Genomic DNA, 19270 nt, shown 5'->3' on the forward strand with positions numbered 1-19270 from the left:
TAGTATCTCCCTTTCCTTCACAGTGCGCAGGCATGTCTGCTGTGTGTAACTGAAATGCCATTTGTGAGAGTGATGTAAAGGTTGCATCCTGCAACACGTGCCACGAAAAATGTCACTGAGTTGCACGTTCATTTGAAGAACAAACACTTGACGTCACGTGTCGTCACAGTGCAGAAGGTTATTTTCAGAAATAACCTGAAAAATTATTGAGTTCATCGGAGTAGATGAGCAACGTTTCTCAGCGGTGGAAGACACCGGGTTCCATCGACTGCTCTCTCACTTGGAGCCCCGCTAGTCTTACCTGGAAGTCCTGCCAGTCCCACATCGAAATTCTCCTTAAAGAAGGTGTCTTATCCTCTGTAAGTTTCAGGAGTGATATATATTCTCTTGGAAAAGTACATAATCCTATATGCGTTTTTGTCTAAACGATGATTTTATGGTTCCTTGTTTCAGGTCATCTAGCCAATAGCAGGGGTACAGCCATCATTTGGGCCACATGAAAAAAAATCACAAAGGACCCCCCCTTTTTATTTTTTTTAATAATAAGCTATTTTTTGGGGCCGCTGGCAGTCAGGGGCCCTTGGAAATGTCCTAACTTTTCCCTCCTTTACGGCGCACCCAGCCAATAGGACTCATCATAAATACATTGAAAAATTCACAGTTCATCCATATGACTGGTATCAGCCGATATGATCAAGGTCAGAATGGGCAGCATAAAACCCTGATTGGAGCATCCCCATTTGACAGTGCACATGTGAAATGAAGGTACAAATATGCCATGTCCTCTTAAAGAATGTAAATGGGTCATAAATTCCCTCTGTGAAAGTTAAAGTGTCAAAAGGAAATGTGCATCACACATTCATATCCATATTAAGATTAGATGTCTGTGCCACCCCCCACACACACACTTCTTGCTATGCATCTCCTTCCACAAGGTCATGAATTAAGACAGTTCACCTCGCAGGCTGATTGCGGAACATAAATGTGGCCAGCAAGAGCATTGAGCATACACAGCAACAGGAAATAATCCCTTACTGTGATCTCTCTGAGACTGCATGCAATGCTTGACATCTCAGTCGTTTGGCCCCAGACGAAACGCATCGTGCGTGTGACGGATTGAGGCAAACGCTCAAATAGAGCATTTAACGATGGCCGTTGACTTGTAATAACAGAATGATTTTCAAGGCAGAATGTTGTACTATCATGAGGAGCAGTTGCACGCTGAGAGTTTTGTGGGTTTTATTGATAGGATAGGATAGAGAGTGCACATATACACACACTCTAATACACAGCAGATGTAGAGCACCGGCGGCTGTAAGCAGATTATTTCTGGCACAGAATCACTGTGACTAAAGCTTAGGGGCATTTCAGCAAGTTTTAAAGTGCAGGATGTGATAACGCCCAAAAAAGCGTGTACAGACGGAAGCATCCCATTATGCAATAAGCGTTTGATGTGTGACTGGTGCACGTGTTACAAGAATGCAGTAGCATACTATTAATCATACCAACAAGTCATACTAGTTGTACATCATGACTGACCATTACCTTCATTACTTTCAACGTGCGTTTAAACCCTGTGTAAAACTCCTATGGTGTTCATTAGTGCTTTGTCCTGGTCTGAATTAGTCACAAGGGGCCATTTAAAACTAATGGAGAGCTACATTTGAGCCTCATGTTGCTTTTATTGTCAAATCAGTGCTACTCAATCACATTTGCTCCAGCACACTTTCAAATTACACCATGACCATAACATCTGCAACAGGTAAAATTCTAATTTTTGGAAACTGCATGTTCTCATGCAAATTTAGTAGGATTTTCAACAAAAATGAGTAGGTACTTGGAAGAAATTGCCATGTTTTTCGAGTATTGCTCGATCCATTGAGTGCTGCCAAAGCAAAATTATTATCTGCAGTCAATCAAGATACTCAAAAAATTAAAATTACAGCCAAATCCTAATCCCTGCATCATTTGTCAGTCGGCAAGGCGACAGCAGCTGCGGCAGCACGCCCGCACAAAGGTTACGCAGTCACCTTCACACATCTAACAAGCCGTTGACAACAGTCATGCTCCCACTCTTCCCCCCGCAACCCCTGTCGTGTTTAGGGGGCGGCTGCTTGATGCTGCAGGGAGCGGCAGCAATATCAGGAGGAAGCCCCGTGGAGAGGGGCAGACTAGACAGACAGCAGGACGTTTGAAAAGCCTCTAAGGGCCTCGCAGCTGGACAGCGGTGTGTGAAAATACTGCAGGGTAAACAAGAATCTCACTGCAACAGTGCTATTAGCATGCTGTTTTTTTTACTGTGTGTGATACTAAAAACATGCAGAGGCTCTGGTCGCCACTGTAGTTCATCATTGTCATCCTCCTGCTTGAGGGCAGCTGTGTTAGTTTGCCCCCTTTTTTATTTTTAACAGCCTATAGGCCAACATGATTGTACGACATAATGATAAATATAGCGCCTGATAGCAATAATGAAGATAGAATTGCTTTTCTTTTTCTTTCTTTTTTTTTTTTAATGCACACTGGCCTTAATAGATCAAATACCATAGCTTTTAGCATTCACACAAATAATAATGCCCAGTTTTGAGGGATTGTTTTCACAGCGTGTGTGCATTTTGCCCGTCTCATGTAGCGAAGCAAAGTATACAATTAGCAACATTGCAGTGATACAGCAATGTAAACTACAACAACAATAATGACATTTTTGTTTGATATGAGAGTTCTTAGAAAAATGTATTATTATCATTATTATTCATACATTTCATTAAATTGAGTTAAAGTGGATCCCCGCACATTAGCAATTCAGTACTCACGGTCCTGCAAATTCAAGCATTTTTGGTCGAAAACAAATTGTTTTCTTTGAAAATAGGCTGCTTTATTCCACTCATTCACCCTAAGTCACTAATACAAATAGGTGGTAATATGCACATTGTACATGTACCACTGCTAAAGAAAACCCTCAAAATTTTTACGTGTTTATGCACCGTTACTCCGATTCCATCTGTTCATCTTACATTATCATTCATTAGTGGTGAGTACCTTTACATGTTATACTTTAAAATGCATTTAAAGTGTATGAGGCATATTGAAGTGAGATGGGGGAAGGCTCTGGAGCTGAATCCAGTCTAATAATTGTTGTCATTATGCAATCTGTTCTATGCATGTGTGGAACGCGTCTATATCGGATATTTCTATATTCGATATTTCGGCAGTCACTTGTTGTAATCTACGCCATCTTTTAGGGCAGCAATATACGCCCCCCACCCAACTGCCAAAAACGTGAATAAAGATGATAGCAAAATCTGCAAGCTACCGAACTCTTTTAAATGAGTCACTAATAAAATAACCCCCAATATATTACATATATGAAGTATGGTGATTGACCATTTATGTTCATACATTTAAAAAAAATAACTGCCACAGCACGTGACGTCGCAGGAGCGCTGTCGTAAAAATTTGCTAAAGGAGGAAGTGACGTAGGCCTTGCACATGCGCAGATCCGATTGCGTTTCTGGGACGGATTGCGTAATGACAATTACAACAGTCACTCTTACTGAAAACGTTGATCCGAAATCAGAAGAGAATGTCAACGTTTGTCAAAAATCGATGTTTTTATGAGCGTCTCAATTACTCGGCGATTTTCGTCAATCGCTGATGGTCCAAAATACTTCCTCAGCTTGTATAATTTGACAGTTGTCCTTCTTAGATCTTTCTGAGTTCCTTGGACTGTCCCATTTATCTGAGTATTTGTCAATCCAATGAACAACGAGGCCTTCAAACAAATCCTTTTTATGCTGCCCAAGCACCAACTAATAATGAATTTACAAATGAACTGTATGCACCATTTGCATTTCTCTAGCTCAACCTGCAAAGCGTCTGTCATGTTCCGTGTACACGTTTTGCAATGTAATGCGTGTTTGTGGTGTCGCTACAGGAGGAGATTGCAGCTTCAGCTCCCCGGGGGTGTACGACAGCACCGCGTTCAGCCGGATATTTCAGATCCTTTACAGAAACGAGGATATCACAGTGAATGACTGTGTGATCTTCAAAGTGCACCTGCTATTGGACGGGGAAAGGGTGAGTCATGCTGGTTGACATTTTCTACAATCTTTGTTGGTGTCCTTTTTGCAAGATGGGTTTATTCTAGCGCTGCTGTTTGTGACGGCACGCAATTATTAGTTTGTGCGTCATTTTATTACATTGGCTGTAGCTGCATTTGAAGTATCATCAGTGGTCAGTATCCAGCAGCTTTATGTATCCCTGCATGTGCTTTAAAATGTTGCTACTCAGCTATCGGTGTCGAACTCATGTGTGCTACATTTGTTGTGCTGTTGTTTGCAATGAACTCATCAGTGCTATTAATGCTGGCTGAGCAGTGTGCTCCTTACTGGTGTTACAACATTGGTTCTGTTGCTGCTGTGTTGTGCATTACACTTGCAAATAATTGACTATGTGGGAAAAGAGTTTTCCTATCTGTTCTCTTCGTGGTTTAAGTAAATAAACAGGCCAGCTATAATTAGAGCATTTAGGGTATTTATCTATCATGTAAAGAACCTGTGCCCCAGACTACCTTTGCTCGATATAAATGATCAGGCTTGTAAACACACGAGACGGTTATTGATGCGCTGTCATCTGTGCTTTCAAGGCACTTCCTTGCTCCCTTCGGAGCATATTTAAATAATCACATACATTCTTCTGAATGGATGTGCAGACAGAGTAGCATTAAGACATGGTGGCTTTCAGCAGCAAACTCTCCCAAAGGCTCCTGGCTCATTAACCTTCCAGAGGTTATCTGCCGCTCGTATCCTGAGATAGCACGGATAAAAATAGCTCCTCGTTTTCCCCTCGCGTATACGCAATCTTGCTCTTGATCAATGCCAGCATCGATGCTGGACATGAGCGCGAAGATCGCTGTGTTTAATGTAAGTTAGGGACAGAGGGGAAGCACTCTCAGCACCACCGTGTGAATCTATTAACATCTCTTCAACTCAACCTTCAAAAGACACCATCACACCCACTCTGTGCTCCGGTTGTCTGCTTCATGCTTTTTGTTTTTGCGCTTTGTTGGAATTCAAATATGTAGCGTTGCCCAATATAACTCCTCAATAATATGTTCACATAATATAAGCAAAATATACTTTACCATATCGGTGATATATAACATTCAAATGGGGGAATTCAATGGACAAAACCTAAAAGAGATGTCCAAATAATATCGGAATACTATCTATTTGTTCTATATCATCGTACATTAGTGAATCTCTAAATTGTACCTGTCAGCCGTTGATTTAGACCAGGGGTGCCCAAAAGTTGTTCCACTGAGGGCCACATAATAAAAAATGAAAGGATGCAAGGGCCACTTTGATATTTTGTAAAGCAACACAAGTACACGTTATACATATTTCAAGAAAAAACTGCTTCTCAGTTTTGTGACGTAGGTGAAAAAGCATGTTATTAGTATCAACTTTGGCACTTTTTCCTTTTTTTATTTTAGTTTTCCAAATATTTCAACTTTCTTCTTTAAGTAATTTGTTTTGTAATATTATGATTTTATTCTCATATTTTGACTTTATTCCCATAATATTATAACTTCTTCCTCAACCAAATGTTTCATATCGTTTTGTTTGTTTCTAATAAAATTACTGCATAATTTATTATATTTTAAAAAAAAAGATTTTTTAGAATACGACTTTTTGCTCTTAATATTTTGACTTTATTCTCATAAAATTACTGCTTACTTTTTCATTTCTGCTGTTTTTTATTTTCCAACTATTTCAGCTTTGTTCTTGTAAATTTTCTTCTCGGAATTATGACTTTATTTCCAAAATATTTTGACTTTATTCTCGTAACATTGTAACTTTAAATTACAACTTTAGTCATTGTTTTGTTTGTTTCTCATAATAAAAAAAAACAAAAACTTTTTTCTTTACTATTTCAACTTTATGCTACCAAAATGACGTTATTTTCCTCATAAAATTATGACTTTTCCTCGTTTGATTACAACTTGTTTCTGTCAATATTTTTACCAATAAAAAAAAACAGCTTTGGGCCGCAAATGGCCCCCTGGGCCGCACTTTGGACACCCCTGATTTTGACAAATGTTTAAGCCTTGGCGGAGGTCTATGACCTGTAAGTGCTCTTGTCTTTGCCAATGTCCTGCAGGTGGAGGAGGCCCTCAGCGAGGTGGACTTCCAGTTGAAGCTGGATCTTCACTTCACTGACAACGAGCAACAGTAGGAGCACAGGCCAATTATTCATGTTGAATTATTAACAGCCATGGCATGCACAGATACTCGCTGGTGGAAAAAGTCATTAAATATGAGTGGAATTGAAATGAATATCCTGTGTCTGTCTATCTTGTGGTTTCTTAGGTTGGCAGACATTGTGGCCGTCCCGTTGATCAGCAGTCGCACGCTCAACCTGCACTTCCACCCGCAGCAAGGCCTGCACCATCATGTTCCTGTCATGTTTGACTACTTCCACCTGTCCGTCATTTCCATTTCCGTCCACGCCTCACTGGTTGCCTTACATCAGCCGCTAATCAGGTAGAACAAAGGTTTTTTTTTTTGGTTCTCATTTCCATAGCTTTAACCTTCCACAAAGCATGGCGGTTGTTTTGATGTGCTCCTCTCACCTTTCATCATATCAGGGGAACATCAACCCTTTGATTGAATTCACTCTAGAGGTCTTTTTCTACAGTATTTTCATCAACAATTCCTTATGCTTCCTGACCCATCGCCACATGTCTTTCCTTCCTCCAGCTTTGCTCGCACAGGAAAGGGATCCTGGCTGGGAAAAGGATCACTTGAGAGTACCAGCGATCCATCTGCCATCTCTGTGGAGAACCTTGTGTTTGGAGCAGGCTACTGCAAACCCATCATCTCGGAGGTACGCTGCGGAAATCCAAGTTGTTATGCCCGTTTAGAAAGATGCTCCAGCTTGCGGTGCAAGATGCTCAACGCCATGTGGTGGCAAATCTGATTTATAGATCTTGGATGTGTGTCATCTTCAGAATTGGTCACTTGAGACTCACGAACCAGAAGCTAGCAGAGATTAAATGGCTTATAACTGACTGAGCTCCTCGCCCAGTCATACAGGCTCTCAAATAAAGCCTAAGCTGAGTAATTGTTTCCTGGCCAATCATCACACTTTGCCGGCATGTTCCACTCATACCTTATGTTGAAAACTCCCATGTTTCAGATTTATTGTAACCTTTCTGTGTAGTATACGTATGTCCATTTTGGTGGGTATTGGAATAGTTCCCTCGAAGGAGTTCATTCAGGTACACCTTAAACCAAAATGTCAATCCACTTGTGCATACCACGGTATAGGTTCTATGATGTTTTCTTGTAATTAGAATAATAATAATACATTTAATTTGTAAGCGCCTTTCTAAAAACCCAAGGACACAGGACACTAATAAAACAACAAAGGATAAAAACAACATAAACACGTCCCATTTTGAACAGATGGTACACATCATGTGTCCTGTCATGATGTGTACCGGATTTCGTGCCAATCGGACGCACTGGTGTTTGGTGCTGATATCTTATAAGTCCCCAGGTGGAGCTTCGTCTTTCATGGCGAATGATAAAACTTTGTTGCCAAGCTACAACCGCACACTTTGCTGAAAACTCGTAATCTTCGCAATTTATCATCAGCCATCCGCCTGGTATACCCGCTTCAAGTTTGGTGGCAACTGGGTGAATTCCCTCGGAGGAGAGCCTGCACCCAGCCCACAATTATGTGTTCCCACTACTACCAATGATGTATTAATCTTTTACCACAAATTTGCCACTCTCTGATGCAAAACGGTTAAATTTTTTCATTAAATCCTTAAATAACTTGCAGCTTCGGACGTCACTGTCTCCGCTGTAAATCTTAATGAGCGCCTCAGCTACCCCCCACCCCTTCCTCCTGGTTTTATTCCCACCCCTAGTTGGGCCCTTTAATAAGCTCTGGCTTTAGACAAGCGCTGGGAAGGAAGGTGGTGGAGAGAAGGTGGTGGGGTGCGGTGTCTTCGTTTGATCCTAGTAATGAGTTCAGCTCACAAGCGCCACGTACTACCACGTCGCTGCAGGTGAAATGTTCACGGAGAGCTTCCTACTCCCTCACCTTCTTTATGTGCTTTATGAGACTTTTTTACCCAAATGTTATCAAGTGAAAAAGTAGATGTACAGTATTGTTGAGCATGTTTCCGACTAGAGATAGTCATTTGATTGAAGGTTCTTATTTTAAAATTTGTTTGATTGTTCTGAACTCCTGTTTTGATGTTGCATTGAGCGGAATAGTGCTGTCCTAAGGAGTTCTGTCACAGTGGAAGTAGCTCAACTTCCCATTGTTGGGTTGTTTTCTGCTTTTTAAGTCAATTATTTTGCTGTTCTCTACTTTTCCTACCACAGATTTATTATGTATTTGGGCTACACCATCCAGGTAAAAAAAACAAATGATGCAGCGTAGCTTTTTCAGTCATGAGAGATAGACCGAGATGTTTTTAGGATAATGACTAGTTCAAACAAAAACATGGCTTTTATTCCACCCTTCCCTCAGAGGCCTTGCAGATGGCTTATAGGTGAAGAGAATTATGAAAGTAAACATACAGATGTTCCTTCCTGGTTTGCTTATACTGCGCTGCTGCAATTACAGAGCGCACAGGTATGATGATAGGGCCGGAGACTCCACTCGCCCGGGGGAAATTACAGTATGTCCGCAAATACTCCAAAGCTGCGCTTGCCAAAACATCCTAACCACGGAAAGAAGTCCACGGAAGCGGCTTGAGGTCAGGGCCAAGCAGGGCAAGCAAGCCTCTTAGTCAAGGCTAACAGGCTAGCTCACTGATATCTGATATGATGGCTGGTCTAGCACATAAATCAGGATTGTGACTGCACTATCATGGCCGCTGTGTAGCTGTATGCAGAGGTTACAGGGAACATAAACTTTAAGGCCAGTCTTTATGTGGTGTTGACAGGGAGCCATCTGCTGGAAGAGTTGTACACTGTAGCTCTTTTACACTATTTCTGTTCTACTTGTATGTTTACATCCAACTCGTGCTGCTCCATAAGAATGCAGATAAAGAGGTGTATATTTTTCTATATGTTTTCACTTTTCATCCAGTTAAAATCGGTATTAAGAGGACTTTTGACAACTCAAGACAGAATAAACACTTTCCAGGCTTGCTTTTGTATAATGTACAGCATCATCACTCTGCGTGTGTCCATTTATGCATGGATTTTTTATTTGTTTTTCAGAAATGGTGAAAAAAAATCTAAATACTATAATTAATAAAAACAAAAATTGTACTTTGTACAATTTTTTTCCTCAAAATTAAATGATTTTTCTCATAAAATTCAGATTTTTTTCTCAAATATTTCTGACTTTCAAAGTATTTCTGGTTTGATTTTTTTGGTCAAATTTTGAAATAATTTTTTTCTTATTCTCACAAGACATATATATATATATATATATATACAGTCAAATCTGTCTTAGCGGCCACCTTTATAGAAGGGCCACCTGCCTATAGCAGCCACTGACAAATCCCCCCCAGCAAATTTACATGTTATAGACCCTGTGTATAGCAGTCACCTGTCCAACGCGGCCAGCGGCCACCCATTTTGTCTCCCTTGGTCAATATCTGACTGCATATAGCGGCCAAATTACCAACTCAAGTAGAAGCTTCATGCACGAAAAAGTTTTGTTTTTCAATCAATGAAGGCGTCGTGTGTAGACTTTGATTACTGAGTCCTAGCTCAGTCACAATCATTCACAAGATCCACACAAACTGTCAGTTGTTCCACATAAAAAAGCCGTCTTCTTTTGAGCTTGCTTTTTCCTGGTCAAACATGTAACTTTAAGAGCATTTGCACCAAAACATTACCGCAAAGTAGGCTGGGAACAGGACGTGCTCCCAGCGACGCTACAATAAAAAAAAAAACATATGCTAGCATGCATGCGGCAGCGGGAGCAAAACTGAGTTCGGTTGTAACTAATTAAATAAATGTAGCTCTTTTTGTTTGATTAACCCTTGCTTTTATTGTGCCTTTTCTGGAAATAGCTTTCTTCAGGCTTCTGATGGGCTTCTAGACCCCCACCTGTTGTTTGTGGTCATTTTTCTTTTTTAAAAATGTGTCTTTCTTGAGCTTTGGGACAATATTTTTTTCTTCTTTTTGAGATTCGATCCAGACATGGTGGTTTTCCTTACCTTTGATTGACTTGACCTGGTTTAAGAGTTTTAAGGTCAAAACAAGGATGCGTTACATCCTGCCTGTCTCCGTGCATGTTCACCTTCACGGCTCCCAGTAAGCTGTGTTTAAGGGCCATTTGTTTCTTGTGGCTTATTTGATCTTTCGCGTAATTACCATGACTTTGCCAATGTGGGGAAAAAGGGTGCTTTTTTACACAAGGTCAGCACCGAGGCCTTCACAACTGTTCCAATGGAAGCTGTAAAGTTCAAGTATGTGTACATGGCCGTTATTACGACGAGGCGACCTACATAGCGGCTGACATTTCCCATGTGGCTCTTCTCTTCACAGGGGAGTTTTTATGTGCCCAGTGAGGACTGCCTGCAGAGAGCTCATACGTGGCATCGAAGGCTCTGTCGCCTCCTGCTGGCCGCCCATGATGGCTTGACACGATACTACACCGCATTGATGAAGGAAGTTCCTCAGCTGGAGCAGATGTCAGAGGACACAGGTTTTTTACGCATTTCTACTCTTTTTACCGCCTAGATTTCTGTAGCACGGACCTAGAAAAGCACTACTGTATATATTGTACAGTTATTATTAACATTCTAAGAGAAGTTATTACGTTGTGCGAGTCTGCAGGCCAAACCGCACAACAAAAAGTGTATATTTTGCATCACTTTCTGTGTTGCATTTGCATACGTCTTTAAAAGAAAATAATATATAAATATTTCTGACATTGACATCTGCATGTTTTTGCAATGATATCATTACTTTTGCCTATTTCTTATTATTCAATTACACTTATTAACTTGCTTATGCAACTTTATTTATGTCATCAGATTTATTACTTTTTATTAATATTGCAAATATTTTAATTATGTATTGTTTTTAATCATTATAATTATATATACGTGTGTTACTGTGTAGTATGTGATTCATAAAATTTCACTTGAAATTTGCAGTAAATAATATAATAAATGCACGCTTCCAGTAACTTATTCTATATAATATCACAGAAGTCCTGCCTATTGAAGAAACATTGAATCAGCTCACAATCGAGTTACAGGTACGTGGACCATGCATGGAAACATTTGACAAAAATGAATTATTAAGTAAATAAATGAACGATTACATAGAAAACGTCTGCTTTTTACTTGCGTCACATTGTATGGGATAGTAGTGTTGTTCAAATATTGAAGACGCATGAGCCTGTTTTCCGTGCATACCAGCTGCAGGATGGCCACGAGAAGGTGGCGGAGCAGATCAGCAGGGACGTGGGCTACTTCTGTTCACAGCTTGCCGCTTCGTGGAGCCGCTTCCTGGAGGTGTCCGTGCTCAACCCCCACATCCTCTCCTATCTGGCCCAGGAGCACCACACGCTCAGGGTAAGAGCCCTACAATTTTAATACTTTAGTTTTATATTTTTAACATTTCAGTATATTTTATTTGTATATTTTTTATACTTTAATATATTTTCTTTCTATGCTTATTTTTTTTTTTTAATTTGATATGGATTTTTCTTATTTTTCACCTTATTGTCACCTTGTGAAAATGTGATGAAACCATAAAGTGTTAAATCTATTTTCGATTGCAACCATTACTGTATATCCACCTCCATTTCCGTGTAATCAGTGTCCCATTTAATCGCAACACAAAAGCTCGTTGGCTGCGTCTCTCAGTGGTGTGATTCTGCTTCATCGCAGTTGTCGGAAAGTAATGAACATGTTTGCTGTGCTATTAAAGTACCCCCGAGGGGTTGGGGGGAGTGGTAGATGCTGGCATGCCTTCAGCGCCCGTCAGTGGAATTTCAATTAACATTTATTCTGTAATTATGGTGAGGTTAAATACAAATAAATTCCACACCAAGAATTTCCAAGAGTCTTGGAGTGTTTAATGCCATCTTGTGACACCTTACGCTGCTAAAAACCCCAGGTTTAATCCTAATGATGAATGCTGAATGCTTCATTTGTGGAAGGTGAGGAGATTTTCCGAGGCGTACTTCTTCACCGAGCACCCCAAAGAGACATCTCTAACCTTTCAAGAGGAGCTGTAAGTAAGAACCATATCAACACATATGAACACTTTGTTTAAAAAAACATCCACTAATTACGTTATTATTATGTCCTACTTAAGAATCAACAGACAAGGTCAGATAGCTGCAGAAGTACGCGGCTCCGACTACTTGGCCAAGATGCCTCCTTTACCTGTCGAGTGCCTGGACATTGATGGTGACTGGAACAGTCTGCCCATCATCTTTGAGGACAGATATGTGGCGTTTACTCTCCCAGGTATGGACAGTACATGAACGGTATCAACACAAATATATGAGACCACTCTTTTTTTTTAGATTGCATTCACGGCTGCATCTCTTCAGGTCACTGGTTTGTGTGTGTGAGTGACAGGAGGAAAAGCTCGGTTTGCATGTATACAGCTCTAGACCCTGCAAGATTGCAATAAAGAAATAATGTAGTTGATTGCTGCTTGATTGTTCTGTGATAATTCTGTTTCATTATCTTCAAATTAGTATCATAATTTTTCCTCTGTTGTTTGCTAAGATGCTAGCAACCTGAGACACTTTCTCTTCACAGCTGTTCACGGGTGTATGTGAGTGGCAGGAAGAAAAGCTCTGACTCGCTTGGTTTGCATGTATAAAACCCTAGACCCGGAATATAAAGCAACATTTATTGAAAAATCTTTTTCCCAAAGACAATGAAAAGGATGTCGTATTCCTTAGCTGCTAGACAGTTGTCTAACAAGACTTTGAGAAACCTTTTTCCAGCGGGTCTCTGTGTTGCCGTTGGCCATTAGTGTGTGTGTGACTGACAGGAAGAAAAGCTCAGGCGTGCTTTTGGAGAAGTAATTGGGCAATGGCTTCTAGTTTGCATGTGTAAATCTCCAGACTATAAGGCAGTGGTTCTCAATTTTCTGTCATGCCCGAAAGGATAGAATTTTCCCCTCACCCCCCCATTGAAAAAACTCTTGAGAAAATGTAGTATTTATTATTTATCTGTACAAACCACTGTATGAATTGCTGGCACCCCGCTTATCCGGGTCTCAGTAGAGAAGCCCAGACTTTCCGGTCTACGGCCACCTGCTCCAGTTCCACAGGGAGGACACCGCGGCGTTCCCAGGACAACTGTCAGACAGAGCGTGTCCTTGGTCTTCCCCGGGGGCCTCCATATGAGCATCAAATGAAAATTCTGTTTTAACGCTGATATCAAGAACATACTTTCTGTTCTTAGATTCATCTTATATCCGTGTCAGTATGACGGTTCTTGGTCTGGTGTGGTCTGCAGCTGTCTTGCTCTTGTTTTTCCAGAGTGGGGGGCGGTTTGTGCAACACCTGACGAGCAAAATGGCTCGGATCCTGCAGCCAGGCGGACTCCAGAAAGATCCAAATCCCCTAGAATGTCACGGGATCCGCTGGATGGCGATGACTGCATGGATCTGACCACCTATGTGTCGCTTATAGCACAGCAGAGCAGAAGTTCTCAGGACATCATTGCAAGGGAGGAGCTATCGATAGCAGATCCGCAGGATTCGAAGGACGTCTCGTCAGCAGAGGAGAGCTGTAGTTCTCGGGCTCTTGATTCTTGTAGAACAGAAGAAATCCAAAAAATCGGCAAAGGTTCTCCTGCTCATCTTGGTACAGGAATGTATGACACCACAAAAGATAGCGTTAGCCAAAGGAGTGAGGACAATGAGTCTGACATGTCCATGCCTTTAAATCAGTCTGTAGATGATGAGAGTGAGGATGCTCCAGTGAGTATTCCTCCGGTTTGTCAGCACTCTGTTTTATCTTCCTCCCCTGGTGGTCTCAGAAAAGAGACACCACACCGAGGAGTTCCAGTCCTCTCAAAGATCATAAAGCGTTCCTCCTCAGTCATATCCGACTCGGGCATCGAGAGCGAGCCCAGCTCCGTGGCATGGCCGTCGGAGGCTGCGCTACGAGGTCGTCCCCCTTTGGATTTCTCCAGCGAACGGGAGATCCCGCGACAAAAAATGCTTCGGCACCCCGTCCATCGTAGCTCTTTGGAAGGCCTGCAGATGGAGAGCAACGGGAGCCTTCCAAGCGGAGGCATACAGGCGTCGTTAACGTCCATAAGCTCGCTTCCTTACGAGGACGACCGCGAGCAGAGTCAAGTCGGCAAACTAACCAAATCCATGTCGGCGCCTCAGATCAGCAGCCCGGATGACAACGATGAGGACCATGTGCTTCTACAAAAGGATGTGACAGGTGTAGTTCAAGATTCAAATCAAATCAACTTGTCTTTGCACTCAGAGCGGTCGGAATCACCGGTTTTAGACACAAGTTCAATGACAAACCATAGTACTGTCACCTCAGACAGGACCAATCCTCAACAAAACGGACTGCAGCGCTACAAAGACTGTCAAGTGTTCCTTCTTCATGAGTCCATGGAGGGCCCTCACATCAAGGAGAGTTGTGTTATGGACCGTGCTGAGGAGAATGTGAGTATCTCAGTGGAGGACGTACATCTTGCTGATTTGGAAGCACCACCCTGCAGCAGTGGACACGAGCCAAGTGTCCATAAAAGAATTGAAGTGGACCAGGAGAGTCTTAACAGCGTAAATGACCAAGAGTCCAGAACACCTCCAGTACTTGACTCCTTGGGATTCTCACAAGGTTGCGACAACGCTTCAGAAGTCCAGACGAAGCCTCCGAAGGTCCCCAACTCTGGTCTGGCTTTCGTCAATAAGAAGATGGTGGAGGTGGTCAACATGTCAGTGTCCTGTGCCCCCACCTGTCTGCCCTTTTCCTCTGTTCTAAGAGACTCTCCGTCCATCAGCGGCATCTCCACTCGCCAGACTACCTCACCCATCACCCATCAGCCACTGGGCTCTTTTGGTATCATCTCCTCAAGCCTAGCAAGCCACCTCAGCATGGATGAGGAGACCAATGAACGCATGCTCAGGTGAGAGGGTAACACGCAGGACACTTCAGGACACTTGCAAACACAACAATGCTCACTTTTGATTGATATTAAGGATGGAGAGCTATTCATTTAATGGTGTAGTTTAGTAGCACATTGTGTTCGAGCCCTAATAATAACAAAAACAACAACGGCAAGTAAAGTAATTTTTAATATATTATAAGAATTTCTTATATTGATAATCCATGATCATTTATTACTTTTAGAAGTGGTAGAAGTACTAATAATAATTCCAGTCATGACAATAAAAGTATATAATATATATAAAGTATAAGTATATAATAAAAGTCATTATTATTTAGGTGGCTTGGGCATCTGGTCAGGAAGCCTCCTGGACGCCTCCCTGGGGAGGGAGCAGTAGAAGATGGATGGATGGATTATTTGTCACTAGTACATTGTTGTCACTAGTACATTAATAATCATCATAATACTCATAATAATCATACAATTTGCATACTTATACATGTCAATGTACATATTATTATACTGTATAAATATAATCAGCGTTATATGGCAGTTGACACAATATTCTTGATACACTGTGGTAGAAATGAATGATCATTTAATTAGTAGTAGTTTTTTTTTAAACTAGGATGGAAGAATTTCTCCTTGAATGTTGTGAGCTCCTGTTTCCATGTTAGTGTTGCTTTTAATTAGCCTGAATAATGCTGTCGTTCTTCGTTTGTTTGAAGCCATTTTGACGCTTTTAACCAATGCACGAATCAGCGATTACTTCCACACAACCTAATGATGATGCGAGGACGATGAAGCCCTAACTAGTAGTGATGATGTCATGTCCAGTTTCTACAAAGCCAAAGAGGAGCTGTTTAAAGGGATGATGAGCTTTCAGGCCAGCCTGTACAGCAACATTCCTCTGCTGGCATCAGACCTGCCATACTTCCCTCCTGAGGAGGACGACGAGGAGTTCGATGATGGCATACACCTGGTGGTGTGTGTGCACGGCCTTGACGGTGAGTTGTGTCACATCTTCCACGGGGTTCGCTTCAATGTCTCTGCTCGTCAATATACAGTAAGTGCTTCAGACAGACGGTGTCATAATTTCATCTTGGCCTCCAGGAAACAGCGCAGACCTTCGCCTGGTGAAGACGTTCATTGAGTTAGGCCTGCCAGGATCAAGGCTGGACTTCCTCATGTCGGAAAGAAACCAGGTAGAGACGCCCGATCACGTCAGGTTACATTTGGCAACGAAAAGTTCATATTTTCTGTTTTCTTTGCAGACTGATACGTTTGCTGACTTTGACACCATGACGGACAGATTGTTGGATGAGATTATTCAGCACATCCAGTTGTACAATCTCACCATAGCAAGGATAAGGTTAGTGCACACCTCATGCACACACACACCATCCCATTATTGGGGAAAGCCTGCACCACAAGAGCTGCATTCAAAAATAGCCACATTTGGGAGGCTGTAATGAGGATATTTACAGTACATTTTTAAACGAAACCATTCATCGATTACCAAAATAATTGTCGATCAATTCGACAATCGATTAATCTAGACTTACCTCTAGACTTTTTCAATCTCTGACATGTTACGTGCGCCATAAAATTACAAAAAAATAATCATAATAATAATAAAAAATAATCGTAGCTACAAACTGCGGATGTGTTTTAAAAATGTATTGATAAAAGTGATGATGATGATTTTTATAATTTAACTAAACTAGTTAAAATTTAAATATATAAAAAAAAAAACAATGTTGATGACCCTTTTGTATATCTTGCCATTACATGTCATGAAAATGTAAAGTAATATACAACTAATACAATAAAACATAATTAAAATAAATCAAATCAACGAAAAAGTAACAATTGAAGGTTATAAAAATGGATGACATGATAAGTTTGGTAATTTTATATATGGTATAGAAAATTAAATATACGGTACATATTGATATTAACGTTTTTCCCCAGGCTCAGAACATACAGTACTCCTTTATCGCCAGTAGAGGGCAGCAAAGACAGCACATCAATCCCAGTACAGTCAGCCTGTGAGAAAACCTCCCCATGATCATTCATTAAAGCGCTGGAGAGTGAGAATGGATGAAAAGCTCTTATCATTCACAGCCAATAGCTTTCTAGCTTTCTCTTGATTGACTGTACTCTTACTGCAGAGATGACTTGCCTGCTTCCCATCAAATTAAGCTATTAATCTTCCCACTTAATTGCCCTCAAAATGCCACTTTACGCAGTGGAGCCCAACTTCCTTCATTCAAGCCGTGCTCTCCAGAGTGTGCAAGTAAGGCAAAAAAAAAAAAAAAAAGCAATGGCAATCTGGAGCATTTCAAGTATTTGGATATGTAGGAAGCAGTCGTCATGGCGATGAGGGATTTTTGGACTTGGGCTGCAACAGTGCAGTAATTAAACAAGGTGACAGGCTTCGCTGCACCAATTAATTCTCTATGTGCTAGCATCATTAGCTTGTCTTTGAGAACAGAAGTTAATGAAGTTTCTTTAATTAGCACTGCTGTAACCAGGGAGTGGGAATCCATAATAACACCATATTGTACTGCATTGAAGGTCACAAGCACTACTTTTAAAAGTTGTTTGTTTTCGCACCAACAGCTTTATCGGACACTCTCTGGGGAACATCATCATCCGCTCGGTGCTGACGAGGCCTCGCTTTCGATGCTATCTGGCCAGGTTGCACACTTTCCTCTCGCTGTCCGGCCCACACCTGGGAACGCTGTACAACAACAGCACCTTGGTCAGCACAGGTGAGGCCCAGCTTTTTGGCAGGGAAACATATTTGGTGGAGGAAGAATTACATATTCATGCGTTTTGCAGTAGTAGTAATTGGAGTAAGAAAGCGTACATGTCTCCACATTGAATTAAATTAGCCTAATTAGCCTCATTACAAAAGTGTTGTAATGTAATTTTCTAGTATAGTTCAATACACTGGTACCTACAGTATATCATCCATCTGGATGCCGTTTCAGTCCCCATTGTTCACACAGGAGTCAACAGGAGTTGTAGTTGGCACCTCTCAGGAAACACTAGCTGCCCCCTAGCGTTTTGGTAGTGAATTGCAAGTCACCAGCTCAGCCCTCAGCCTAATGTCATGAAAGATCTCTCAATGGCACACCAAGCAAAGCTAAATCCCAGTTCTTTTATATAGTTGAAGGCTTTTAAAAATGCTTTCCCTGGTAACTAATTACGTTTTTAATACATTTTTTTGCGGGGGAGGGTAACTAATTACTTTTTAAAGTAATTTGCCCAACACTTTACGTAAGTAATGCAACATATACAAGAATTGAGTAAAGTTGAAATTGGATTTACATAAGTGCAAGGAACCACTGTTGGTCACACAAGTGTGTTCAAAATGACTTGCATGCCAGTACAACGGAAAATACAAGTAACAATAATGCATAAGTGCAGCCATTATTCATTCACTCTTCAGTCACACACTAGTGCTGGTATCCTACACCTGTAGCAACAGCTGCTCTGGGCTGGTCTGACGGAAACGCGGCTGCCAATTCGCGCCTACGGCCTCTCCGACCACCACCAAACATTCATACACCAGTGTGGGCAGCACTGGAGGAAAGGTGGGTGACGGGATACAAGGCGGAAGCGAGGATCGAGCCGGCAACCGTCCGGTTTCAGGACGACCCGCTCTCCCTCCTGAGCCTCTGCCATACTGAATCATTGCGTAGTACGTAGATTGTCATTTGTCCCACTCAGATGCACCTTCAAACAGAAGAAAAGAGGTTGAAGTGTGTAAAATGTGATCCAAAGTGGTTCATTCACGGGAAAGACACGACTAAATACCCGCTTGATGGAGGTAATGCAGGAATTGTAGCCTTTTATCTTATTTACCGAACCAAATTTGGTTACCTAAGAGGCTCTTTAAAATAAGCCCCCTCGCCTCACAAAAAGGCAAATTGTGTGTAATTGTTTCGCGTCCCATTGTTGAATTTCTTATTCAGTGACTAAGTAGACCAGATTTCAACATGCAGTCAGCCACGTACCTAAGAATATCATGTGGTTGTGTGTCTGCTAGGGCTGTGGTTAATGCAGAAGCTGAAGAAATCAGGATCCTTGCTGCAGCTCACCTTCAGAGACCACGTGGATCCGCGCAAAACATTCCTTTATCTCCTCAGTCAGAAACCAGGTAGG

At 41.5% G+C, this 19270-nt stretch overlaps 1 protein-coding gene across 2 annotated transcripts in view; it reads left to right on the plus strand.

Moving 5' to 3' along the window:
* The window catches only part of fam135b (family with sequence similarity 135 member B), a 36801-nt gene that overhangs the window by 11652 nt on the left and 5879 nt on the right, over positions 1-19270 (plus strand). For both annotated transcript variants that reach the window (XM_054763780.1, XM_054763779.1), the window contains 15 exons: positions 3932-4074; positions 6160-6230; positions 6369-6542; positions 6759-6885; positions 10527-10686; positions 11195-11244; positions 11408-11563; positions 12154-12227; positions 12312-12466; positions 13498-15112; positions 15932-16101; positions 16208-16299; positions 16369-16466; positions 17720-17871; positions 19155-19265. In XM_054763780.1, the coding sequence (XP_054619755.1) occupies positions 3932-4074; positions 6160-6230; positions 6369-6542; positions 6759-6885; positions 10527-10686; positions 11195-11244; positions 11408-11563; positions 12154-12227; positions 12312-12466; positions 13498-15112; positions 15932-16101; positions 16208-16299; positions 16369-16466; positions 17720-17871; positions 19155-19265 (3348 nt within the window). The remainder of the gene's footprint in view (positions 1-3931; positions 4075-6159; positions 6231-6368; positions 6543-6758; positions 6886-10526; positions 10687-11194; positions 11245-11407; positions 11564-12153; positions 12228-12311; positions 12467-13497; positions 15113-15931; positions 16102-16207; positions 16300-16368; positions 16467-17719; positions 17872-19154; positions 19266-19270) is intronic.

This window comes from Dunckerocampus dactyliophorus, chromosome 20 (genome assembly GCF_027744805.1).
Source record: "Dunckerocampus dactyliophorus isolate RoL2022-P2 chromosome 20, RoL_Ddac_1.1, whole genome shotgun sequence".
Taxonomy (NCBI): Eukaryota; Metazoa; Chordata; class Actinopteri; order Syngnathiformes; family Syngnathidae; genus Dunckerocampus; species Dunckerocampus dactyliophorus.